Below are 26,723 nucleotides of genomic sequence, written 5' to 3'. Positions count from 1 at the left end.
AAGTGCTTAAGTAAGGCTGAAGGGGGCGTGGTAATGAGGGGCAGGTGAGGTTGATTAAGGAAGATCAGGTGGCATTCCTGACGCTCTACGACGTGCTGGGGGGCGACCGCTGCGCCGGGGGGCAGGAAAGTTAGGATGTGTAGCGTGGAAATCAGCGATCATCGTGGGGCAGAGGACATCCCTCGCTGGAATCCAGGCCCGTTCCTCGGGGCCATATCCTTCCCAATCCACTAGATATTGCAGACCACCTCGCCGGCGTCGGGACTCCAAAAGCTCTCGGACGATGTACGCTGGACGTCCGTCGATCTCCAGAGGGTCCGGAGGTTTATCATACACAGGGGGCACGGTGAATGGGCTGTAGTGAACCGGTTTCAGGAGAGAGACGTGGAAGACAGGGTTAATACGGTAATGTGATGGCAAAAGAAGCTTGTAGGTAACTGCATTAACTCTGCTGAGCACTTTAAATGGACTGATGTACCGTGGACTGAGTTTTTTACATCGTTGCCTCAAGTTAAGGTTCTGTGTCGACAGCCATACTCTCTGTCCCGGGTGGTAAATCAAAGCGGGGAGACGACGACGGTTTGCATTGAGCCGGCGTGTGTGTAGGGCACGCCGCAAGTGTACATGCGCTAGCTCCCAGGTACGGGCACTGTGTTTAAACCATTCGTCCAGGGCGGGGACATCAGCCGGTGTCTTGTCCCATGGGAAAAACGCAGGTTGGTAACCGTATACACATTGAAAGGGCGTGAGTTTGGTCACGGTGTGTATAATGGAATTCCGGGCGTACTCTGCCCATGGGAGGTATTTATGCCAGTCGTGTTGAGAAACGCAGTATTGTCAGAGAAACCTCCCTAACTCCTGATTGTAACGCTCAACCTCTCCATTAGACTGGGGGTGGTGGCCTGAAGTCAGACTAACAGTAATGCCAAGGAGTTTGCAGAACTGCTTCCAGACTCGAGACGTAAACTGTGTCCCTCTATCTGAGACGATATCCTCGGTTAAACCATAAATACGGAATACGTAATGGAAGAGGGTAAGAGCTGTATCCATGGCAGTGGGTAATTTGGGGCAAGGAATGAGACGGCACATTTTAGAGAATGGATCTACGATTACCATAACAACAGTATTACCTCCCGATGTGGGCAAATCTGTCACAAAGTCAACCGCGAGATGCGTCTATGGCCGGTGAGGAACAGGTAAGGGAAGGAGTTCTCCTGCTGGAAGTGCACGGGGAGTACGGGTCTGAGCACAAACGAACACGCCAGCACATAATCACGAATGTCATCCTCCCAGGACGGCCACCAGTAACGCTGAGAGATCAGGTGTCATGTGCGTGTAATACCTGGGTGGCCTGTGCCCGCCGTATCGTGTGCGAGCTGTAGGATGCGTCCCCAAAGGGATACGGGCACGTATTGTTTCCCCTCTGGACATTCCACCGGACTGGGTTCAGTGCGCAAAGCCTCGTCTAATTCCTCTTGTACTTCCCAGCGAATAGCTGCGAGGAAACAGGACTCTGGCAGAATACGTCCAGGTTCATGAGTAGCTTCGTCCTTTTCGTGGATCCGTGACAGGGCATCGACTTTGATGTTCTTTGACCCGGGTCTGTAAGAGACAATGAAACGAAACCGGGAGAAAAACAGTGCCCACCTTGCTTGTCGCGGGTTTAGACGTCTGGCTGACTTCAGGTATTCAAGGTTCTTGTGATCAGTGTATACAATGAAGGGGTGTTCCGCTCCCTCCAACCAATGACGCCACTGTTCGAGCGCGAGTTTAATAGCCAGGAGTTCCCGGTCTCCTACGTCGTAGTTCATTTCCGCGGGGGTCAGCTTTTTGGAGAAGTAGGCGCAGGGGTATAGTTTCGTCGGGCTTCCCTGCCTTTGAGAGAGAACAGCGCCCACTCCGACCTCGGAGGCGTCGACTTCCACGATGAACTGGAGTTGGGGGTCAGGAAGGTGCAGAATGGGGGCTGACGTGAACGCCTTCTTGAGGAGTGAGAACGCTTGTTCCTCTTCAGCAGTCCAGGTGAATCTCCGATTCCTCCCTCCCTTTAAGAGATTAGTGAGAGGGGTAGCCAGCTCACCGAATCCTCGGATGAAACGGCGACAGAAGTTAGCGAATCCCAGGAATCGCTGCAGCTCTTTCGTGGAACGAGGGGTCGGCCAGTTTAAGACAGCTTCTACTTTCTGCGCATCCATGGAGATCTGGCCAGGGGACAGCGTACATCCTAGAAACGTCACCGAGGAGCGATGAAATTCACATTTCTCCGCCTTCACATAAAGATTATGCTCACGAAGGCGTTGTAAGACTGCCGAGACGTGTCGGCTATGCTCTGAAGCAGACGGGGAATAAATCAGGGTATCGTCTATATAAACGAATACGAAGTCATCGATCAGGTCACGGAAGATGTTATCCATAAACGCTTGGAACACAGCGGGGCTGTTAGTTAGTCCATACGGCATGACTAGATACTCATAGTGCCCTCTGGCGGTAACAAAGGCTGTCTTCCACTCGTCGCCCTCTCGAATACGGATCAAGTTGTAAGCGCTGCGTAAGTCCAGCTTGGTGAATATATTCGCCCCCATCAGACGCTCTTGGGAGGCTGTGATAAAGGGGAGAGGGTAAGCATTCTTCGACGTTACTGCGTTTAGGGCACGATAGTCAATACAAGGTCGTAATCCCCCATCCTTCTTCTCGATGAAAAAGAAACCAGCAGCAACCGGGGAGGTGGATGGTCGAATAAACCCTTTCTGCAGAGCCTCGGTGATGTAGGACCCCATCGCCTGATCCTCAGGGCGTGATAGAGGGTAAGGTTTCGTCTTACGAGGTAAGGGGGCTCCAGGCAGGAGGTCGAATGCGCAATCACAGGGACGATGAGGAGGCAGACGACAGGCACTGTCCTTGTTGAAGACGTCAGCGAATGCGCGATACTGCTCGGGGATGACGTCAGAGAGAGGAGTGTCGGGGCTTTCCACCGAGGAGGACCTGAGTGGTAGGTGCATGCACTTACTAAGACAATTTTCATTCCAACGTACGAGTTCTCGCTTCTTCCAGGAGATTTCAGGGTCGTGCATTGACAGCCACGGAAACCCGAGTATGACGGGATCTCGGGGCGTGGATATGAGGAAGAACTCTCTCATTTCACTATGGAACAGACCTACCCGCAACTCTACGGGGCAGGTACGTAGCGTAATCACACCCTCTCCTATAGGCTGTTCATTCAGTGAATTCACTCTCACGGGAGGATCTATAGGTACGGTGGGAAGGTGTAGGTGGTAGGCGAGGTCCTGGTCTATGAAATCGCCCGCTGCACCCGAATCAACTAACGCAGACAGGTTAGTATTTATGCCGCCCCAAGATATTTGTACGGGTAAGCTAACTTGACTATATTTCAGTAACAATTGGCATGTTAGTGGGGACCTGCCCAGCTGCACGAACTTGTCTGACATCCGAATACTCGGAGCACATACATTGGAAGGTGGTGCACCAGACGTAGTGACAGGAGCGTCAGTCTTACTGGAGTGGTAAGTCAACAACAACTTGTCAACATTAATCGACGCTTGGATAAACTCTGATAAAGTGAGGGCTTCACTACGACAGGCGAGTTCAACCTGGATGTCGTCTCGCAGACCACGGCGGAAAACAGTTTTCAAAGCAGATTCACTCCAACCGCTTCCTGCAGCTAGCGTACGAAACTCCCTAGCATAATCAGCAGCACTGCGTTGTTCTTGTTTGATTTCGTAGAGCCGATCTCCCACATCACGTCCGTCCGCGGGATGATCGAAAACAGCCCGGAACACTGCGGTGAACTGACTCTCCGACTGGAGGGCAGGGTCCTGGCTTTCCCATAACGCTGTACCCCAGGCGCCTGCTACTCCCGTGAGGAACGACAGGATAAAGTGGACTCTATGTAACTCGGCCTGGAACCGGGCTGGATGATACGTGAAGTATATGGAGCATTGCATGAGGAAATTTCGACAGCGATCAGGAGATCCATCGTAGCGTTCCGGTTCTGCTGCAGGAACACTCACGGAGGTGGGAGCAGAGGTCGTGACGAGGCGGACAGCTTCCTGAAGGGCAGCGATGTTAATAGCCTGACTCCGTATGATATCCGTGAGTTGGCGGACCGTTTCAGTGAGAGTCGCGATGGTTACTTCTGCTGGATCCATTTGAAGGCGAAGTATTTCTGTAACGTATTGAACAGGCAGAGAGGGATCCAAATGCGGAAGAACACCGCTTTTATTGAAATGAGACGCTGGTACAAACACAGGCAGGTGAATCACGAGTACTAGGATCAGTAGTAACAGCGTTTTCTTGGTGTGGTCAGGACGGTCCAGGGTCATAACAGGGGAGCAGAAGTCAGGAGGTACAGAGGGATTAGGCAGGAGACAAGGTCGGGGACGTAAGCGAGGGTCAGGACACAGGAGAGCAGACAGGATATAGAAAGGCTTGGTACGCGGCATGAGTCGGCAATACTTCGCAACTGAGATGTGCTGGTGAAGTGCTTAAGTAAGGCTGAAGGGGGCGTGGTAATGAGGGGCAGGTGAGGTTGATTAAGGAAGATCAGGTGGCATTCCTGACAAGAATTAAGTAGTTCATTTATAAAGTTAGAGTAAAAAGCACAGTTTTTCTAGACTATATTGTGCATCCAGACCTAAAACAAATCCTAAAGGTGTTCTTAATATAGCAAATCCAGTAGTCACAACAAATGCTTTTTGTTTTACTGCCTTTAAAAAAAATTTAAATCAGGTAATTGAGGTTGAAAAATCAGTTAGTGTTCAAACATCAATACATTTCACTCAAATGTGAAATATGGAACTTCCCATTTAATTTTACAACTTATAGCAGGGTTGCTCAAACCTGGCCCTGGGTATCTACCACCTTGAAGAGATCGGATCCAACACACCTGATATTCAGTTGCCTCTGAAGCCCCTCATTACCTGGATCAAATGTGTTAGATCAAGGTTAGAGCTAAACTCTGTAGGGGGTAGATCTGCAGAACCAGGAATGGGTGTACAAAATGTACAATAAACCATTTAAAGAATTGAAATAGTTTAGAAGCAATTAAAACGTTAATTGTTGAGCGGGGGCGGGGGGGTATGTGGCGAACGTCAGCTGTTGAGCGGGGGGGGGGGGGGGGGGGTGGTTGTATACGTTGTATATCGCGATCGATCGCCAGTGGAGGCGACATAGATATGGATCGGAGGTAAATAAACTAGACTTTTTTTTCTCGCCGTGTGAAATCGGAGGTGTGGCATGTGAGCATGTGAAGACGGTCAAATGCGTGTGTTACACGCTCAATGCGTGAGACTTGAGAACCCTGGATACAGATAATGGGCAGCCTGAAATTGATGCCTCTGAGCTAACGAATACAGTACATTTTTATAACAGTTTGTATGACGAATTACTCTTTTGAAGAAACTTGCTTCAAATCTCATAGTCCATAGTGCAACAAGGGGGCCACACTAGCGTATCAACTGTGGATAATGCTCCAGGTAATGATGTTTAGGCAGAATTTTTCCAACAGGAAAAACTTCTTGAAGTACTGTCCTGTGTTCCGATATCTTGAAGTCAAGATAGGAAATAGACTCCTCAGTGTGAAAAGGTGCAACAACAAGTCCTTTAATTCACAGAGGACCTCCCATGCTGGTTCATTTAAAGGAACTCTGGTTCCGATCAAGAAAGGAAGAAATCTCAAGAGGCTCCAATTTTCATGTGCATTTCCTCCGATTGTTTTCTTTGTTGTGAAGGTGAGGGGCACAGAATGGGGACGGTTTGTCTTATCAGTCCACTTGGAAATGTGGCTATTGCTTCATTCAGTTCAGATAATGTAAAATATTTTTTAGAAATTAGCTTTGTAAGACACAGAGCAATTTCAACAGAGATAATTCCTTCAAAGAGATCATGAACTATATCTGGGGGGAAACTCTGTGTCACACTAAAATAGGACAGATTTTCTGACAGCACACATTTCCTTTTTACACCAAAATGAGTAGGAAATGAATTTTCTTCAATAGCTTTGAGATGAGAAGTATGAAGAACACTGCTTCTTAGGCAAAACACTCCTGACCTGACTTCTTTGGTTTGTATATCTGCATTTTCTGCTGTACAAAATCTGCAAACATATTTACCTGAAAAATTTTCCACAAAACCTGCAATACTGTGGGCCCCAAGATTGTCTGCTACTATACAATGAACAAATCCTTTCACAGTTTTCCCCAACTTGGCAAAAAACAGTCATTGTTGTTCTACGTCTCCTAGTCTGCGTCTGTGGTTCTCCGTGGGTGTGGTTGTGTCTTGTGCTGATTCATCTCACCTGTGGCTCGTCTCATAATCACATGGGGCTTATGTGGTTTCGCGCAGTGTCCTTTGCTCGTCGTTGTCTGAGTCTACACATTCTCCGTGTGATCATGTGTATGTTATATGTGCGCTAACAGCGCTTATTCGTGTCTGAGATCTGGATTCCTGTCTCGTCCTTTGCCTCGCACCCAGCGTCACAGAACAATGAGCCGCAAGAGACAGCATGCCAGGCTATGCCACCCGGCCAAAGAAGGGCAAGCGCCCCAGCAAGCAGCACCACCGTGCCTCTACCTCCCCCCCGCACCGCGAAGCTGCAGTATCGCTCGAGGAGATGGAGAGAGACCCGGTGTGTGCTTTCCAGCTGGCTTCAGCGCGGGAGTGCAATGTCCCAGAGGTGGCGAAGATACTCCGCGAGGGGGTGGTGAGGATGTGGAGAGAGTGACACCCCTCTCCTTCCCGCGAGCTCTCACCTCTGAGAGTGGGTGCTTGCGTGATCTGCGCCACGGACACAACCCCAGAGAGCGAATTCAGGGAGGAGGCAGGGTACCCACGGGTCCTTAAAAAGTCTTTAAATGTCTTAAATTTAGTTTTACATATTCAAGGTCCTAAAATGTCTTAAAATATCTGGAATTCTAGGAGGCGAGGCATTAAATAAGTGTGTTGCTCAGTTTTTCTGTTTTATTTTATCGATGTATATCCCACAATAATTATCATTTCCGCAACGGCCGTATACTCCGCATGGTAGATGGCAGTAGTACGTCACCTAACAGGTGGAAACAGCAGACGATGCTTTAGCTGCCTAGCAATCTGCTTTTCTTATTTGAGGGCTGCGGCGGGAACAACAATACAAGGCTCTGATGCAGACATGGGTAAATGTCGATTCAATGAAGTGGCTGGAGGATGAAAAATATTGTGGCTAGCTGAAACCTTCCAGTGATTCGTATGAGGCGCAATGTGAACTTGCCGAAAAACATTCAAACTTGGTACAATGAGCTGTAAAGTACGGTGGCCGTGAAGTGCAAACCACAACGATATTAACTAAGCATAATTACAAATGACAAAAACACAACGACATTAACAAAAACACAACGACATTAACTAAGCAAAATTACAAATTACAAAAACACAACGACATTAACAAAAACACAACGACATTAACTAAGCACAATTACAAATTACAAAAACACAACGACATTAACTAAGCACAATTACAAATTACTAAAACACAACGACATTAACAAAAACACAACGACATTAACAAACCGGAAAAGGTAGGTCCCAGTGGGAAAACCTGCGAAATCGCTGATTGGACGACGCCACTTTTGGCTTTTCAGCCGGAAGTTATGGCATTCGCGCTCAAGCCGGTCAAATCGCCATGTATTGCCCGAACTGCGGGAAAGAGCTGGTTGAGCTATCACCGAACTTTTGCAGCAGCTGTGGCAAGAGGATTCAAGATGTAGGTGTCGGAGGTACTCCACAGCCTTCAAGTAAGTTCATAAACATGAAGAATGGGTTATTTGTCTTATGGATGTAGTAACGTGCTAACCATAGCGGTGTCCACACCGTGTCCGTTGTCATTTAAATGGGCCTGGTAAATGCTGAATTAAAGGTGTAGTCTACCTAGGTCTCCGTACAGTAATCCCTCGCCACTTCATGCTTCACCTTTTGTTGCTCCGCGAGTTAAAAAAATATATATATTAATGGTAAATATATTTCGCGGATTTTCGCTCCTTTTTCGCTTCAAATATTAACAATAAAAGAATGTTAGAAACGACAACATATTACAGTAAATAGTGCATACAGTGTTTACTCTCGATAACAAGAATCAGTATCACCCGCCTGAGACGCTACTTGCCTACATGGGATTGTAAACAACAATCGACTAGTTGCTGTGCAGTAAGTTTAAAGGAACAATACATGCACAGAACAGTGTAGGAATGGTTATTAAGGGAATGGGAAAGGTTTATGCAGCATAAAAGTGTGAGCAAGTGTTTATAAAGCCTTAAAATGGTGTATAAATACTTAAAATAAAATCCCGTAGTCTACCGTTTCTACTTTGCGGCTTTTCGGTTATCGCGAGTGGTTCTGCAACATAATCCCCTGGATTCACGAGGGATTACTGTAATATAGCAGTATTTATAGGTCAAATATAAATGTCTGTTGAAATCTGTGTTGCTTTGATTAGTATGGCATGTCGTCTATAGGACTATGCATCTCTGATGTGCGTAAGTTTTTCCCTTGACTTTAGCGTCGGCTATTCCACCCTGCCCGACTCCAGCCTTCAGTACCTTCCGAGAATATCAACAGAAGAAAAACGAGGAGCGGCAGAAGTATTCTCTAGGGAGAAAGCGGTTAAAGCACAATGGAAAAATAAAAGTTCGGGTAGGTTCATCATGGCTCCGACTGAAAACACGTAGCTTTTATCTAGTGGTCTGGTATGAAGAAAGTTCAGCGTAACAAAGCTATGCAGAATACTTGATAACCAGTAATAGTTAATTGTCAATTCATGATCAGTCAAAATAGTAAATTGGCTATTGATGAATAAATTACCAACCCTTATTATGAACTGTTTGTATCCAAGGTTTCCATCATTCTGCTTTGACTGATATTAGTAAATAGTTGGTCCATTTGGTTGCTATTGCAGCATGTAACACAATAATTAAAAACAAAAAGAACGTTTGACAATTATTTTTAAACATTGCTCAGTCTTTCATATCTTTTTTCTTTCAGATAAATGTTGGCTTGATGGTCATTCAGAAGGGTGGTCTAAGGCCACTACGAGGAAAAACTGTTTCCCTTACAACTGACCCAGACATCTCTTCCACAACTCTGCTTAGTCAGGCTGTTAAAAAAATGAAGGACTTCAACAAAGATGTAAAAGATGGGCCTTTCCTTCTTCTGTATCCAGATGGGACAGAGGTCATTAATATCCCTGGGACACAAAGACCATTTATACTTGGTGCTTATAAGGCTGAAGTTGGCAAGCCATATCAAAGGATTACTGTTTTCATCTGCTTGAAAAGGGACTTTGAAGAAGGTAAGCTGTGATGTTTGTGTGTGGAGTTTGGCACACATTGCCTAAACTTCAACAAATATAAATTTTGAAGTTGTGCAAGTAAGCATCACTAGCATTGTCATGAGTTTTTACAAATGTTGTGTTTATGCATTCGGGTGTAACATCGGTTAACAAATATAGTATTATCACTTAGTAGAAATTAAGTTCGTTTTTTTTTCTATGTTTTGCAGTTGGAAATTTGTCAGACTTGTCTGACTCTGACCCAGAGATTGTTTTTAAAAAAAAACCCAGAGTTTGATGTTGCTGATACACTGGTAAGTTGAATTTAAAATTTAATTGGTTTGTCCTTTTTTTTTTTTTGGTTGTTCAGCCATCACAAGCACCATTTTATCTTTTACCTCAACTCCATAGAACTATGTAAATGTTTTATGTGAAATGCATTGTGTCTTTACTTCAGCCATGGGAACCTCTGGATGAAAGCAGTCCTTTACAACAAGTGGCAGAAACAGAGTAAGTTATATTTTAAGAATATATCATAGCATGATGTGTGTATGTGTACCAAAAGTATTTTAGCCTTTACTGTATTTGCATACAGTATGTATTAAAGACATGTAGTTTGGTTATTTGTCCTGTATGTGGTTAATGGAACATGTCCTATAAAGTGCTTGTATTGCTTGTTTATTTTCTGGATGCTTGTTTGTTTTTGAAGTGTCAAATATCCAGGCATGGAAATAATTATTAGACCACCCTTGCTTTCTTCAGTGTCTTGTTCATTTTACTGTCTGGTACAAGTAGAGGTACTTTTGTTTAGGCAAATACAATAACAACAAAAATAGCTAATAAGAGTTTACTTTGAAAACTTGTGTCTATTAATTTTCTACAAAATCTTTGCGAGAATGACCAAAATCACTTTACTTCAATAGCTATGGCATTATACTGCCAACAACAGTGCTTTTAGGCATTCCATGGTTTTTGTCTGTTTGTTTTAGTTACATAATGCACAGAGGAGTTACAGGGCAATAAAATAAACAGGACATTGAAGAAAACAGGGCAGTTTCATAATTAATTCCAAGACTGCACATTTTCATAATATGCAATGATATATGCTTTTCTTTGCCCTCTAAGGCAGTGGTTCTCAAACTTTTTACACAAAGTACCACCAACTGTCAAACGAAAAACCTCCACGTACCACCCCCCCCCCCCCCCCCAAAAAAAAAGAAAAGAAAAAGCTGTTTGGCGAGTTTAAGTTGTTGACGGGGGGTTAGCGAACGTAAATTGTTACCGGGAGGATGTAAAATGGACACAAGATAAGTATTATATCGCGGTGGTTGGTGCCAGAGCGAACTAATAACTCATTGAATCATAGATGTGGATCAGAGGTAAATAAACTAGATTTTTTTTGTCGGCGTGAGAAATCGGATGTGTGGCGTGTGAAGACGGTCAAATGAGTGTGTCTCACGCTCAATGCGTGAAAGTTGGCAACCCTGCTCATTACACACATATGTTATAATGTAGTTCTCCTGTAGTTCGTGTTGGTAGGGGTTTACAGCACAAAAAGTCTTCGTGCGACATGGCCTCATACTCATATCGCACGGAAACGAGCAAGTTGGCTAAATCTGCGACATCTATGGATTCATCTAACTGCAGTGAGAAGCATTTACTCATTTTAATTCTCTCGGTCAATGTTTGTCTGACGTTGTTCGCCATTTCATCAATTCTGCGAGTGACTGTGTCGTTTGAAAGATGCACCAGATCGAGCTGTTTAGCGACATTTTCTCCGCAAATAATACGAGTCATCCCTTTTCGTTTCTGAATTTCAGGACTTGTCATAATTCTGTTTTAATTAAAAAAATGTGTTGTGTAAAAAAAAAAAAAAAAAAAAAAAAAAAACTCAAAGCATCTTTTATTTTCCGAGCTCATCTGGCGTACCACCGCGGGGTGCTCTGCGTACCACCAGTGGTACGCGTACCACAGTTTGAGAACCACTGCTCTAAGGAATGGTGTTGGGGATCTTGATGAAGAACAACAGGTGCTAATATTTGTAGTGTTTACAGCTATTTTGAACTGACATTCATCTCGCACCACAATCCACAGATTTTCCTCTCAATCCTTTAAACTGTTAGGATATTAAAATAGTTCTAAACTGGTCAAACACAATTTTTTCATTTTTGCGTTTTCAGGTTCTAGATTTGGATAACAGAAATGATCCAGGTACCAGTGAATGTCTCACTGTCCAGAGCTCCTGTTACAGGTGTGTTGTATCTCCTGTAATTATTACAGGGGATGAGACAAAATGATAATTATTATAAAAATATTTACTGTGAATCTTTTATATTTGACTTGTGTCATAAATTCAATGTTTGGTGCTAGAAAAGCTGGAACTGCATGCTTATGTATTTTTGTCGTCATCTATACTGTGTGCACATTTTCTGTCTGCAGAAACTACACCAACCTGTTTGAACCCATTGTGATTGACAGCGAAGACGATGTTGAAGATCTTACTCAAGACAAAGAGAAAGACCTGTCTACAGAAGAACCTGTGTTAGTAATTTAGACATTTTGTATTCAGTTAACCAGCATCTATTCCTGCACATAATTACATTATGCAAAGTTTGATCAGTCAGTAAAGAAGTACATACACTGTGCTTAAAATAATGATTTTTTTTTCTAGAGAAACAAATGTGCAGGCACATGAAATTATTGCACATCTGGCACTGGCAATTGACCACAAGAAGATCAGCAGGTTCAATATATGTCGGTCAGATGTTTGGGATGGAGCTGTTCGCGGATTTCAACGCAGCACGTACTCTGACAACAACGACATGTTCATCAGGTTTAATGATGATGCTGGCTGCTTTGAAGAAGGGTTGGATACAGGTGGCCCAAGGCGCGAATTCCTCACACTTCTCACAAGCCATCTGAGAAATCGACCCATTTTTGATGGGCCCTCAGAAAACCGTTATCTTGTGTACAATTCAAGAGGTGAGTCTTTTTTAGGTATAGTGAAGGGGTTGTACAACTAAAAACGGAAACATCTCATTTTTATCATAGGCAGATTTAAGTAGTAATTAACCACAATAATGCTGTGCTCTGTATAACAGCTGCCAGGGAAGATGAGTATTTTTTAGCAGGAAAGATGATTGCTGTATCCATTGTACACGGTGGACCAGCACCACATTTTCTCTCAAAGAACCTGGTCAACCACATGATAGGGAATCCAAGTTTCAGCGCCACTGTAGAAGATGTGAAAGATGAGGAGATAGGGAAAGTTCTGCAACAGGTAGGAAATGACCTAGGCTCAGGGAACAGATTCACTGTAGGACAAGTGGAGATTACTTTGACATTCAAATAAAGATTATGGTTGAGTGAATTATTTCTGTTTTTGAAAGGGCATATTTCAACCTCTCTCTCACCTATATTTGTTTTCATTAAAATGTTGTCAAATTGATATTTTGGTAGTTTTCTTTACAATAAACTGCTTGTTCTATAAGGTCCTGGAAGCAGAATCAGAGGAATCTCTGCAAAATGTAATTTTGCAAAACAGTACCATGTTCCAAACTGCTGGATGCCTCAGAAGTGTGAAGGCATGTGAGAAGCAAGCTTTCGTGGAGGAGTATCTCAGATGGTACATCATTGACAGAAACCATGGTGCCATTCAAAGGTAAGTAATAACCTGTCTGCCATTAATGTCTGAAAATATTTAAAAACTAATCCGCGGTTCTAAGCTCATTACTGAATATGAATATATCGATACTTGCCAACCTTGTTTCACCATGTTTATCATCCACTAAGAAATGTATAATAGGGTTCAACAGAACTCTAAAAGTTCTTTAGAATCATTATTAATGATACATGATTACTTTTAAAGTGAGTAACTACTTTAAAAAAAGATCCTGTTTGACAAACAGTGTGAAAACATTTTTTTTAAATGCTTAAATCATAATTATCTGTCTCTTTTGCTTTTACTAATGATCACTGTGAATGGTTTTGTGTATGAGTGGTCCTACATAAACACCTGAGCTTTACTTGATGTATGACACTATTAATTTTACATTTGTCCAAATATATTAAACTCAAACTCATTGGCATTTACACATGTTGATGGATATGGACTAGTTCATTTCTATGCTTTAAATCACTTATAACACTTGTGCATTTATCCTTAACAGATTCAAAGATGGACTGGCAAGTCTTGGTTTCCTCCCTGCATTGCAGCAGCATTCCAGTGTTCTGTCCCCAGTCTTGTGCTTCTCTGCCAAGGCCCTGACTGCTTCAGACTTGGAGACCATGTTCAGACCAGATCTCAGCCCAGCAGGAAGCAATAGGCGTCAAAAGGAGAGCAAAACACTGGGCTTTTGGGCAGATTATCTCCTTGATTCTGAAGGTTTGCATGGACAGTTTGTGTGTTGTTTAAAAAAGAAAGCAGAAATAAGGAAATTGATTTTTCTCAATGCAAAATTCAACAACTACAATGTATACTTTCCTCTTTCAGAAAAAATGACAGCTGTATCTCTGGAAGATCTGTTGATGTTTGCTACAGGTCTGGCAGCACTTCCTCCAGCAGGCATAATACCACCTCCACGCCTCGAGTTTTTAAGTGATTCACCTTTTCCAGTTGCAAACACCTGTGCAAATACACTGAAGCTGCCGTTTTTGGAATCATACAGAGTTTTTAAGGCAAACATGGACTTTGGGATCCAAAATGCTCCAGGATTCGGCTGTTATTAAATCTCAAAGGCCAGTTACCGATTCCCGTCCAGTCTAGTTCAGATGCTGTTGGCATACTTTCACCGTAAGCTACTTTTGCAACACATTGAAGCGAAAAGCTACTTTACTGTTTTTGTAAACATTTTGGTTCTCAGAGCTAAATAACTTACAGTATAGGCAAGTTGAAATGCTGGACATGTTTTATTCAGAATGTGAAGTGTCAAGTCTGTCTTCAGGCAGACAATACACAGTTCATTTTAAATGTTTTAATCGACCTGAATGTATCACTTTTAATTTTAGCAGAAGGAACAGGAAACAAAAGATCAAAAATTTGGATTCAGGTAGTTTGTCTAAAACCCGGCTGTATCTTTCAACAATAAATACAGTTCTGTGGCTGATTCCCAGTCTTGTGGCTGCTGTAGACCATTTTGTTGTACAGCCTGTTGTAGGTATTCCTCAATGTTTTGATCACCACACAGTTCAGTTGGTTGCCTTGCTTCAGGGAACACATCCAGTTCCCTCTCCTCAACAGCAAATCCACAGTCTCGTGAACCATATCTGCAAAATCAGAATATAATTAATAATAGAATTGTGAAGCATATTTTCTACATGTACTACAAATAGTTTAATATGTCAGATTTGTTTGCTGGCTAAATTGATCTGTATAAGTGAACACCAGAAGTGACAGCTTATAAATTAACAACTGTATCCTACTTGTACAATGATTAAAATATATTTGCCAACTTGAGCTATAACAATACTGCATTAATATGTAATGCAGAAGGTGATTTCTTTCTGTGAAGATGTCAGTTACCTGTGAGGCAAGAGATAGAGTTCATCTGGGATCCCCCCAGGACATGATGCAAGTCTGCTTGGTCGGATCCTGTGTTTGTTCCAGAGGTCTTTGCATTCATCCAGGTCTTTCTGCAGAACATTGTTGAAGCAGAATCTCAGCAAGCATTGATGTTCGTGGCTTCCATTGAAGTTTCCGGAGTCTCTTAGATCTCCAAACAAGTCCATCCAAAACTGAGACCTGGGGATACATTAAATTCAAAATGGTTCTGTTCTTGTTCATTTCTGCTCATATTGATATTGTATGTTAAACAAAAAAGTTTCTATTCCACATACAGTAATCCTTCGTGTATCGCTGGGGTTACGTTCCACAACCACCCGCTATCACCTTATACTTGCGAAATAGAAACGGTAGACTACAGGATTTATTTAAGTATTTATACACCATTTTAAGGCTTTATAAACACTTGCTCACACTTTTACGCTGCATAAACCTTTCCCATTCCCTTAATAACCATTCCTACACTGTTCTGTGCATGTATTGTTCCTTTAAACTTACTGCACAGCAACTAGTCGATTGTTGTTTACAATCCCATGTAGGCAAGTAGCGTCTCAGGCGGGTGATACTGATTCTTGTTATCGAGAGTAAATACTGTATGCACTATTTACTGTAATATGTTATCATTTCTAACATTCTTTTATTGTTAGAGTTAATATTTGCAGCGAAAAAGGAGCGAAAATCCGCGAAATATATTTACCATTAATATTTTTTTAAAGCAGCAAAGCCACAAAAGGTGAAGCGCGGAGTGGCGAGGGATTACTGTAGTCTAAAAATGTTGGTGTACGTAAGTAATTTTGGGATCAAACTCAATATGGCATGACAGTTGGCAAAAAAGAAAATGTTATAAAATCAATACTGATCTGTTCATCACCTATTATCAAACACAGATGTACCCACCTTCCTCTTCTGAGAAAAGACCACCATGCCTCGATGCGTTGATTCCCTGTTGATGATCCATAACTGTGGCTTGATGACCCAGCATAATAGTCCGTATGCGCATGACGGAGGGTGCACTGTATTGCTGCCAAAGTCCCATTCTCAGTCCCGAGGTCTGTTCGTAGTCTCATTGGTATCACTCCAAGATTCTTGACACAGTTTATATAATTGAGAGCAATGACAGAAGGATTGTTGTTGGTTGTTCCACAAACAAGCCACATTGACAACTTCACAACTATTTAAGTTTCCTCCGCTCTCTTCCGGGTTGCGAAGTATTGTTGCCATGCCACATACCAAGCGTTCTTTCTGTGTTACTGCCTTTCTGTGTACCGACCTCTGCTCTCCTCCTAGACGTTGTTCCCTGCCTAGTCCCTCTATACCTCCTGGCTTCTGTCTCACAGGCGTGACCCTGGACTGATCCTGACTATGATTACAATACTCCTGCACAACACACCCTGAATGGAGTAACCCACCTGTTTGATTGCTCTGTGATCGTTGTTTCAATAAGTGGCTATTACCCGCACTTGAAACCTTGTCTGTCTGATCAGTATGTTACAAGGACCTGATAAGCCATTGTCGTGCAGTAACGACTGGCACAGTGGAGAGCTGTTGTACAGCGTGATCGCAGTTGGTATGAATGATCTCCTGTACCAATCTTTTTTGCAGCGGAGCTGGATGAGTCTGTTGCTAAAGGTGCTCCTCTGTCTGACCGGTAGCTCATGGAGAGGGTTTGATGTGTTATCTAGTATAGAAGTGAGTTTGTTGAGTGACCTTTTTTCCACCACTTCCTCAAAACCAACCAGTGGGCATCCCAAAACTGAGCTGACTTTCCTGATCAGTTTGATGAGCTTCCTGGTGTTTCCTCCCCTGATGATGCTTCCCCAGCAGACTGCTGCGAAGAAGATAGTACCAGCAACAACAGACTGGTAGAAGATCTCCAACAACTTGCTGCACACATTAAAGGACCTCAGTCGTCTCAGAAAGTATAGTCTGCTCATCCCCTTCTTGTAGACAGCATCAGTGTTGGCCTTCCAGTCCAGTTTGTTGTCCAGCAGCATACCCAGGTATTTGTAGGAGTCCACCAGCTCAACATCCTGACCCATGATGGTGACAGGGCAGATTGTGGATCTCTTCCTTCTGAAGTCCACCACCATCTCCTTTGTTTTGGTCACATTGATGATCAAGTGGTTCCTTTTACACCACCCAACAAATCTGTCCACGAGGTATCTGTATTCTCCTTCCTGTTCATCCTTGATGCACCCAACCACCACTGCGTCGTCAGAAAATTTCTGAAGGTGACAGAGGTCAGACCTGTACTGGAAGTCAGTGGTGTACAGGGTGAAAAGGAAGGGGGAGAGCACAGTTCCCTGTGGGCACCGATGTTGCTGACCAGACGATAAGACTGGCAGGTTCCGGTTCTCACATACTGGGGTCTAGCAGACAGGTAGTCCCGGAACCAGTGGATCATGGGCTTATCCACCATCATCTTAATCAGTTTTTCCTTCAGTATGATGGGTTGAATAGTGTTAAAAGCACTTGAGACGAAAAAGTCAAAAAGGTGGCTCTCACAGATGTGTTGGTCTGGTCAAGATGATAGTGAGCCTTCTGCAGTAAGTAGATCACAGCATCATCCACTCAAATCTTCTGCTGGTAAGCAAACTTCGGGGGGTCCAGCAAAGGGTTGACCTGAGGTCTGAGATATGTCAGAACAAGTCTTTCAAAGACCTTCATGACATGAGATGTGAGAGCCACTGGTCTGTAGTCATTGAGAGTGGAAGTCTGAGACTTTTTTTGGAACAGGAACCAGATCTCACACAGCTGAGAGGCACAGACCTTTCAGGACTCTTGGGACAATTCCATGAGGGCCTGCAGCTTTGCCTGGCTTCAGCTTCTCCAACTGCCTCTTCACCTGGTAGGCGGTCACCTCCAAAGGTGGAGGTGGATGTGTGTCTGCAGACAATGGCTGTGAAGTGGTGGGGTGCGAAAAGGAATGAGAAAGCTGTTGAGGTGACAAGGGTGTGAACAGGGTGCTGCTGGTGATGGGTGTGGGTGTGCTAAATCTATTGAACTGAAGCCCATGATCATCTTCATTCCTGACCAGACTTCCTTGGCATTGTTCTGCTGTAGTTGGCCTTCCAGCTTCCTTTTGTATGCCTCCTTGTTCACCCTCAGTCTCACCTTCAGCTGCTTTTGCACACTCCTAAGAAGATCTTTGTCTCTCAGCTTGAAAGCCTGCTTCTTTTTATTTAAAAGTTCTTTCATGTCACTGGTGATCCATGCTTTGTTGTTGGGAAAACACCCGCCTGACTGGAACAATGGTGTCAGTACAGAAGTTGATGTAGTCAGTGATGCGGTTCGTCACATTGTTAATGTCCTCTCCAGCTGACTCATACAAAACTCCCCAGTTTGTGGTCTCAAAGCAGAATTGCAGAGCCTCCTCTGCCTCTGGAGTCCACCTCCTGATGGTCTTTACTGTCACAGGCTGTCTTAAGACCACTGGTCGGTATGTGGGGGTCAGCAGGACCAAATTGTGACCTACCAAGTGGGGGAAGTGCAGATGAGCTGTATGCATTTTTTACATTTGCATACAGAAGATCCAGGACTTTATTCTCCCTTGTTGCACACTTTACAAACTGGTAAAACTTTGGTAAGGTGGTGGAGAGTGTGACGTAATTGAAGTCATGATTGAAGAGCATTTGGATACAGAGTCTGAAGTTTTGCGATACGTGAGAGTATAACGTCACACGCTACCTCCGCATCCGCAATTGGTGGAATGTAAACAATAACAAAGATGGTGGTGGTGAATTCCCTCGCCAGGTAGTACGGACGTGAACTGACTGCTAAAAGTTCAGCGTTTGAGCAACAATGACTCTCCTTAATAGTAAGATGTTGCGGATGGCACCATTTTTCATGTCGGCCCTCACGATCCGAAAGCCAGGCACCGACACGTTAGAGTACGGACAGTCAGTACACAGCCAGGTCTCAGAAAAACACAGCACACTGCACTCCAGGTACTCCCGGTACTTTATCACATTCTGGAGATTCCAGAACTACCTGCAATCCACGAAGTAGAAATGGTATATTTATTTAAGTTTTTATACACTATATTAAGGCTTTATAAACCCTCCCCACACCTTTACATAAACTTTTCCCATTCACTTAATAACCATTCCCACACTGTTCTGTGCATGTGTGCTTGTCCAGCGAGCAGTCGTGTTGTATACTTAATTTCCTTCGGGATTAATAAAGTACCTATTCTATTCTATTATATTCTATACAATCTCATGTAGGCGAGTAGAGTCTCAGGCAAGTGATGCTGGTTCTCGTTTCCGAGAGTAAATATGCACAATTTCCTGTAATTCGTACTATTTTATTATTTATAAGATTCCTTGTTAATTGTTAGAATTAATACTTATAATATATTTTTATACATTTTGGGATTATGTAATGTAAAAAATCATAAAAAAAATTTTTTTCAGCCGATCGAATTCCGCAGACAACCGGCGAAAAAGTGAAGACCCACAAATTATTTTTCCCCATTAATATCTTATAAAAACCTGTGAAAGAGTGAATTTGCAAAAGCTGAAGCATGAAGTGGCGTGGGATCACTGTAACTTAATACAAAAAATAAGTATGAACTAACCTACAACTGAGTGCAAAATAAATATAAAATTAAGATAAAAACTGTACATTCAGAAGAAAATATCAACTTAAATATGCAATCAAAAAGAAAATGTGAGTGAGTGGCAGTGTAAACGTAAATCACGTCCTTAGCAACAGTTCTCTGGGTGACAGTATGTTCAGTGAACGAATCAGAGAATGAACGAGAGCCCACAGTACAGTGAACGAATCAGAGAATGAACGAGAGTCCTCAGTTCATGAAAGAAACAGAGAGTGAACGAGAGCCCTCAGTTGAGTGAACGAATCAGAGAGTGAACGAGAGCCCTCAGTTCAGTGAACGAATCAGAGAGTGAACGAGAGCTCTCAGTACAGTGAACGAATCAGAGTGAACGAGATCCCTCAGTACAGTGAACGAATCACTGAGCATGCGCAGTTCCCTCACAATGAATGTCTCCGCCTCTAGATTCACGGGTGAATCAGTGATTCACAGGCCACACAGCAGTTCCCCCTGCCGGCCTGCACGGTCGCTGCTGAGCTCAACTACTGAACTGAAAAAGGAACGAATCAGCTGAGGAAGTGAATCGATTCAGTTCGTTCACTCAAATGATTCGTTCATTTCAACGAATCGTTCGCGAACAACACAACACTAGAACAGACACAGTTTCAATCCGGTGTGACTAGTTAAGTGACAGTCGGCCCAGTCTGTGTGTCTGCTGCCTGGCCTCGGCTCTGGTTTGTCAATCCCCATTAACTACTCCTCCTAGGACAGGAGTACTCAACTAAATTTGTCCACGGTCCAATTTTGGCAGATACCTGTGACCTGAGGTCCGGTGCGGCGGGGGTGGCGAACGTAAGTTGTTGAGCGGGGGTGGCAAACGGAACACTCGTGACGGAGTGTTTATTTTTCAATAGCCCTGAAATAAATGCTCCGTTTTTTTTTTTTGGTCCGTATCCAGTTAATCAGGAATGAGATTGGGTCCGGATCCGGACCGCGGTCCGCCAGTTGAGTACCCCTGCTCTAGGACTTTCTAAAGCCCAGATGCGTGTAGTTCATGAAGGTGAATAGTGTGTATAGTGTGATGTGTATGAAGGTGCACAGTGTGCTGTGTGCTGTATGTCTGTGTGCTGTGGGTATGAGAGAGATGTATGTATGTATGTATGTGTCTGTGTGGTGTGTGTGTCTGTGTGGAATGGGTAAGAGACAGATGTATGTGTGTGGGTGTGTGGGGGGAGCTACCTGTTGTGACAGGATTAGAGTGCAATGTGTGTAGAGTCTAGTTGTGTGTTATGGTTCATGGGATTGTATGTGGTGTGTATGTTTATGGCATATATGATGCATATGTTGTGTGTATGAAGGTGTATTGTATGTATGACCACCTCCTTAGCTATGTATCTGTCTGTGTACGTGGCATGGGTATGAGAGAGATGTAGGTATGTGTGTGTCTGTGTGGAGTGTGTATGAGAGAGATGTATGTATGTATTGTCTGATTTATGACAAGTTAAACACCGAGGCAAATTGAGAAAAAGCTTAATTCTTATTTTGATAAGTTTACATGAGAGCCCATGGGGCAATTTGTGGTGCATAGGGCCAAACAAATGGTCATAACTTTAAAAAGTAATTATTCAAATGATAGATATTTAGGACTGCCGGAAAGGACAAGTTTCTCTCCTACCCAGCTGGCACACGACCGACCTTCAACGTTGAAATGTGGTTGAAATATAGTTGAAATACTGTCCGTTGTTGTTTCAACGTTGAAACAACGTTGAATCAACGTTTAATGTTAAATGGTTGCGCAAACGTTGAACTATTAACGGTGAATCAACGTTGAATATTAAATGGTTGCGCAAACGTTGAACTATTAACGGTGAATCAACGTAATATCTTGAACATGCCTTTGTATACATTTCAAGTTCAAAAAACACATACAATAAAAAAAGTACAAACATCTCTTTGGCATTGGCTGAGGGTTATGAAAGAGGTATTAATTATTATTAGTAGTAGTAGTAGTAATAATAATAATAATAATATAATTTTTATTTATTTATTAATTCGTCCAAAAACGTCGTCAAAAACAGGCAGGTATTAACCAGGAAGACAACATCAAGCAATGAAACAGTTTGAAATGTTTTGAGGCAGAAACAAAACTTCGCAATGACAAATCAACAGGTTTAGGGCAGGGCAGTCGTGGCCTGGCGGTTAGGGAACTGGCCTTGAGACCGGAGGGTCGTGGGTTCGATTCCCAGACGCCGTGACTGAGGTTGTGTGGTGGTTCTCCGAGATTAATTTTACAGAGAGAATAAAAAAATAAATAAAATTGTTCTTTTTTCATTGTGGCATATGCCTACAGTTGTTTTTTTCCTCTCTCCCATGCAATTTTGAACATCATGAACGTGAATTTTATGGTTTATTCAAGGTTGAATGTATGACGTTGAAACGACGTTGGCTTATCAACGTTGAATCACCTTTCAAAATCGACACATAATCCAACGTTGATTCAACCATCAAATTCGACGTCGATTCAACGTCGATTCAACGTTGAAATGCCTGCTGGGTATGTAAAATTTAAATGGAGCTTCTAGGTAAATGCTTAAAGATTTTACAGCAGTTTATCCAGGAGATTTTTGATCATTTTTCACTACAGCACACTCTAACTGGCAGTTATAATTTTAAATTCTGAAAATTTCGCCATTAATTTCTATGGGGCTTTAAGAATGTTTAAATTCATAAACAATTACAAATGCTGTCAACTCAAAAAAAAAAACATAGCACAAGTCCTATAATAAGAAGAAGTATGAGGCATAACAAAATAAGACTTTTCAAGCCCTCTAATAATAATAATATTTATTATTATAAAATAATTTTCCTGAGCTGTGTTCAGGTTGCCCTGAGGAACAGGTTTCAGACTTCTCATTTTAAAGAAAGAGTGCATATTTCTCCATTTTACAGCAGGACTCCTCTAACGTAGATGTTTGAAACTCTAGTTCCCAGTGCTGAGGATCTACACTATATTGCCAAAAGTATTCGCTCACCTTCCTTGACTCACATATGAGCTTAAGTGACATCTCATTCCTAATCCATAGGGTTCAATTTGACGTTGGTCCACACTTTGCATCTAGAACAGCTTCAACTCTTCTGGGAAGGCTGTGCACAAAGTTTAGGAGTGTGTTCATGGAGATTTTGATCATTCTTCCAGAAGCGCACTTGTGAGGTCATATACTGATGTTGGAGCAGAAGGCCTGGTCCATCAGATTGCCAGAAACGTGATAGAGAAACGTGATTTGTCACTCCAGAGAACACGCCTCGACTGCTCTAGAGTACAGAGGTGGAGTGCTTTACACCACTGCATCTGATGCTTTGCATTGCACTTGGTGATGTATGGCTTGGATGCAGCTGCTCAGCCATGGAACCCCATTCCATGAAGGTCTCTGCACACTGTTCTTGAGTTAATCTGAAGGCCACATGCATTTTGGATGTCCTCTTTACACAATGTGCTTCAGCATCCGCTGAACCTGCTCCATCAGTTCACCTGGCCTACTACTTAGTGGCTGAGTTGCTGTGGTTCACAAACACTTCAATCTTCTTATAATACAGCTGACAGTTGACTGCGGAATATTTTGGAGCAAGGACATTTCAGGACTGGATTTGTTGCACAGGCGGCATCCTATTACAATTTCATGCTGGATTCATTGAACAACCCATTATTTCACAAATACTTTGTAAAAACAGTCTGCATGCAAAGGTGCTTAATTTTATACCCCTGTGGCCAAGGAAGTGATTGAAATACCTTATCCTGATCATTTGGATGGGTGAGCGAATACTTTTGGCAATATAGTGTACTTCTATGCCAAGTCTTATTCTTGTTATTAGCAGTAGTAGTAACAGTAAGAGTTGTAGGCCGGCTGTTGTCTTTCTTTGCTTTCTCTTTTCCCTTCTCTTTGCTGCTTGTTGTGCTTGCCTAAACTATCTCAAATTGTAAAATTGTACTTTTGTGACTTAGCGTGGAGTCCTTGTTCCAGTTCATCTAAATGTAGTGCTGGAGGCTTTGGAGGAACGTGGCGTTTAGCTCCGCCTCCTCCAGTGCTCCAGTGTCTTCAAGCAGGTCCTGTAGAGAAGTATAACAAATGCGCGCTGGGTTTTGCAGCTTTATTGTTTCACTTTTCTGTGAGTAGTTAAAGAAACGTTTAGCGATGTCTGGAAGAGGTAAGGGTGGTAAAGGTCTTGGGAAAGGAGGCGCTAAGCGTCATCGCAAGGTTCTCCGTGACAACATCCAGGGCATTACTAAACCCGCAATTCGCCGTCTGGCTCGTCGTGGCGGTGTCAAGCGTATCTCCGGTCTGATTTACGAGGAGACCCGTGGTGTGCTCAAAGTGTTCCTGGAGAACGTTATCAGGGACGCGGTTACCTACACCGAACACGCCAAGAGAAAGACCGTCACCGCTATGGATGTGGTTTATGCTCTGAAACGCCAGGGACGCACTCTGTACGGATTCGGAGGTTAAACGCTCAACTCGACACGAAACCAACGGCTCTTTTAAGAGCCACCCATATACTCATTTAAAGAGCTGTTTCATGCGTTTACTGGTAACCACAAACGTCAATTACTTAAACGCGCACAGAGAACGTTTTGTCCGACTTTGCTTTTTGAATGTACTTTTATTAAAATTATGGAAGGGTCCATACATAATCATTGCAAAATCCATGTCAAACATTACAATATTAAAACACAGCATACGCTTTATAACATTTCATTTTATAGGCTACATGAACTCTGTTACATGAACCCTCAGATAATTTCTACACCATTTATCACACACAATGTCCGACGTTGCCGTGTACTACAAGTTTTAAAATGCACGTTGTAGTTTCTGAATCCTAAAACATTTAAATAAATGGACATATTGAATGAATGAATGGAGACGCTTTATGACGAAATAATGCAATAAAACTGCATTATTGAAGCTCTAATGGTAAATAATTTTATTACGTTATGACATTATTTACCATTCTATGTCTGTTCTAATTATTTTAAGTCGTCTTATTTACTTTATTACATTACTCTGTCTATTTTAATAAATTGTCATTTTATTATATTATTTTATTATGTTTGATTCCTGTTTTTTCTTTAGGTTTTTTTAAATGTTTTTTATTTATTTTGTAAAGCACTTTGAGTTTCATGTATCTATGAAAGATACTATACAAATAAAGATTTTTTTTGTAATGATAATCAAAGTTATGACCTAGCTAGTTTAGAACCACATCCAAAGAATTTTAGTATAATAAAATGATAAGCTAGAAATTCCTTGCGCAAGCAGAACTAAACAGATTTTGAGGCTCTATCATAGTTTTCGTTTGAAAGTTGAAGGCAGAAATGGCTGGGCGGGATTAAGAGGTAAACGCTACGGCACAGTGGGGTGGCGGAGCCACGATAGGAGGTCCTGTCAGAGGAGGGCTTGTTTTTGACCAATGATGCTTAGTCATGAGCGTGGAGGGAGGGCGTGACCTAATTAGAATACCAAACTCTTAATGTAGGAGGTGCTGGAGAGTTGTTGTTCATTCAACGGTGTTTCACTCATCTCCGAGCATCATGCCTGAGCCAGCAAAGTCCGCCCCGAAGAAGGGATCTAAGAAAGCCGTGACCAAGACGGCCAGTAAAGGAGGCAAGAAGCGCAGAAAGACCAGGAAGGAGAGCTACGCTATCTACGTGTACAAAGTCCTGAAGCAGGTCCACCCCGACACCGGTATCTCTTCCAAGGCGATGGGAATCATGAATTCTTTCGTCAATGACATTTTCGAGCGCATCGCTGGTGAGGCTTCTCGTCTCGCCCACTACAACAAGCGCTCTACCATCACCTCCAGGGAGATCCAGACCGCCGTGCGCCTGCTGCTTCCCGGTGAACTGGCCAAACACGCCGTGTCTGAGGGCACAAAGGCCGTCACCAAGTACACCAGCTCCAAGTAAATGGCCGAATAGTGCGACTTAACCAACCCAAAGGCTCTTTTAAGAGCCACCCACACTTTCACCCAAAGAGTTTTTCCCTTAGGAATGTGTTTGCACAATAATTAGATTAAAGCCATTTCTGTGCTGTGCTTTGTTGGGCAGCCTAGAATGTATTTTATGTTGTGTTCTATAATGTATATGATCTGTACAACTTTGTATCCACTGCTGTACGTTTTCTTTTTCAGCATCTCAGCTTGTGTGTGTGTGTGTGTGCGCGTGTTACATTTACATTTATGGCATTTAGCAGACGCTCTTATCCAGAGCGACTTACAAAAGTGCTACGTAGTTGCTTGGAATCTCCAAGGTAGAATAGATAGTCCTGAACACAAGGTACTCTAAGCTGGAAAAACCACTAGACGAAAGTCAAATGATACCTAACAATTATATCTGAACATACTAGTGCTGTCAATTCCAGGTGCCGCGATTAAAAGTCCTCACCAGGATTTTGCTCTGGCTTCCTGGATTGTATTGATTCCACTAATTTTACCTGGATTGCTAATTAGAAAATCTAGCAAGCTTGAGCAAAATCCTGGTCAGGACTTTTAATCGCGGCACCTGGAATTGACAGCACTAGAACATACACATCACCTGAGGAAAAAGACAGTAAACAATACCTGTAACAAACACCTGAGGAAAGAGACATGAAAGCACAATAGACGAAGCATAATTATGCAAAGTGCACTTGAAAGAGGTGGGTCTTCAGTCAGCGTCTGAAGACAGCAAGTGACTCCGATGTTCGGACACACAAGGGAAGTTCATTCCACCACCTTGGAGCCAGGACAGAGAAAAGTCTGGATGCTTGTCTCCCATGTGTCCTGGATGATGGAGGGTCAAGACACCTGCATGTTGACGTGTGAGAAAGGAGAATATAATATACTGTATGGAGAGACCGGGTATTGTTGTCACATGGGGAGAGTTGTAACACCATCAATTCCACCGATCATGGATCAGATATGAGTCATATGATCATTCCGGTATTTACCCAATTACTCCCTGATCACACATGGTGAATATCAAGGATGGAAACAGACACATGCAGATTCCATAGAGAAAAAAATGAGGTGAAAGAGTAAAGAATTTTTAGTTTAGTACTTAAGGTTTATCTGCAATAATATAAGAATTATATTACATTGAACTATTACATTAATTGTAGTAGGTAAATTGTGATGCATTTTGCCCTGTTAAGTTCAAATCACCTTGCTAAAACAGCTAGCTAAACAATGGCTGACAGGGGTGGGGTGGGTTGTAACAGCTTTTAAAAGTGTTACAACCATCACCTTACATACACCTTACA

At 42.9% G+C, this 26,723-nt stretch overlaps 3 protein-coding genes across 3 annotated transcripts; all 3 read left to right on the top strand.

Moving 5' to 3' along the window:
* The first annotated feature begins 7,300 nt into the window (after positions 1-7,300).
* On the top strand, positions 7,301-14,555 carry LOC143481109 (G2/M phase-specific E3 ubiquitin-protein ligase-like). The gene is made up of 13 exons (XM_076979054.1): positions 7,301-7,784; positions 8,546-8,679; positions 9,028-9,334; positions 9,544-9,605; positions 9,771-9,823; positions 11,309-11,342; positions 11,494-11,564; positions 11,753-11,854; positions 11,985-12,295; positions 12,415-12,593; positions 12,805-12,974; positions 13,483-13,697; positions 13,806-14,555. Exons 1-13 carry the CDS (start codon positions 7,673-7,675, stop codon positions 14,039-14,041), a joined length of 1,986 nt encoding a protein of 661 aa, XP_076835169.1. The 5' UTR covers positions 7,301-7,672; the 3' UTR covers positions 14,042-14,555.
* Positions 14,556-23,616: 9,061 nt separating this feature from the next.
* On the top strand, positions 23,617-24,006 carry LOC143480611 (histone H4). Its single transcript, XM_076978381.1, has one exon. It carries the CDS (start codon positions 23,619-23,621, stop codon positions 23,928-23,930), a length of 312 nt encoding a protein of 103 aa, XP_076834496.1. The 5' UTR covers positions 23,617-23,618; the 3' UTR covers positions 23,931-24,006.
* A 979-nt stretch (positions 24,007-24,985) lies between these two features.
* On the top strand, positions 24,986-25,411 carry LOC143480615 (histone H2B 1/2). Its single transcript, XM_076978384.1, has one exon. It carries the CDS (start codon positions 25,016-25,018, stop codon positions 25,388-25,390), a length of 375 nt encoding a protein of 124 aa, XP_076834499.1. The 5' UTR covers positions 24,986-25,015; the 3' UTR covers positions 25,391-25,411.
* Positions 25,412-26,723: the final 1,312 nt, after the last annotated feature.

The sequence above is a fragment of the Brachyhypopomus gauderio genome, chromosome 17, assembly GCF_052324685.1.
Source record: "Brachyhypopomus gauderio isolate BG-103 chromosome 17, BGAUD_0.2, whole genome shotgun sequence".
Lineage (NCBI taxonomy): Eukaryota > Metazoa > Chordata > Actinopteri > Gymnotiformes > Hypopomidae > Brachyhypopomus > Brachyhypopomus gauderio.
The sequence above is the reverse complement of the archived record's forward strand: the minus strand, read 5'-3'. Positions and strand labels throughout refer to the sequence as shown.

Bases quoted from the DNA above. Each gene is read 5' to 3' on its own strand.
- LOC143481109 (XM_076979054.1), top strand. From the start codon at position 7,673: ATGTATTGCCCGAACTGCGGGAAAGAGCTGGTTGAGCTATCACCGAAC. The intron at 7,785-8,545 runs GTAAGTTCATAA...CCTTGACTTTAG, and splicing joins AGGTACTCCACAGCCTTCAA to CGTCGGCTATTCCACCCTGC. The intron at 11,343-11,493 runs GTGCTAATATTT...TTGCGTTTTCAG, and splicing joins ATCTTGATGAAGAACAACAG to GTTCTAGATTTGGATAACAG.
- LOC143480611 (XM_076978381.1), top strand. From the start codon at position 23,619: ATGTCTGGAAGAGGTAAGGGTGGTAAAGGTCTTGGGAAAGGAGGCGCT.
- LOC143480615 (XM_076978384.1), top strand. From the start codon at position 25,016: ATGCCTGAGCCAGCAAAGTCCGCCCCGAAGAAGGGATCTAAGAAAGCC.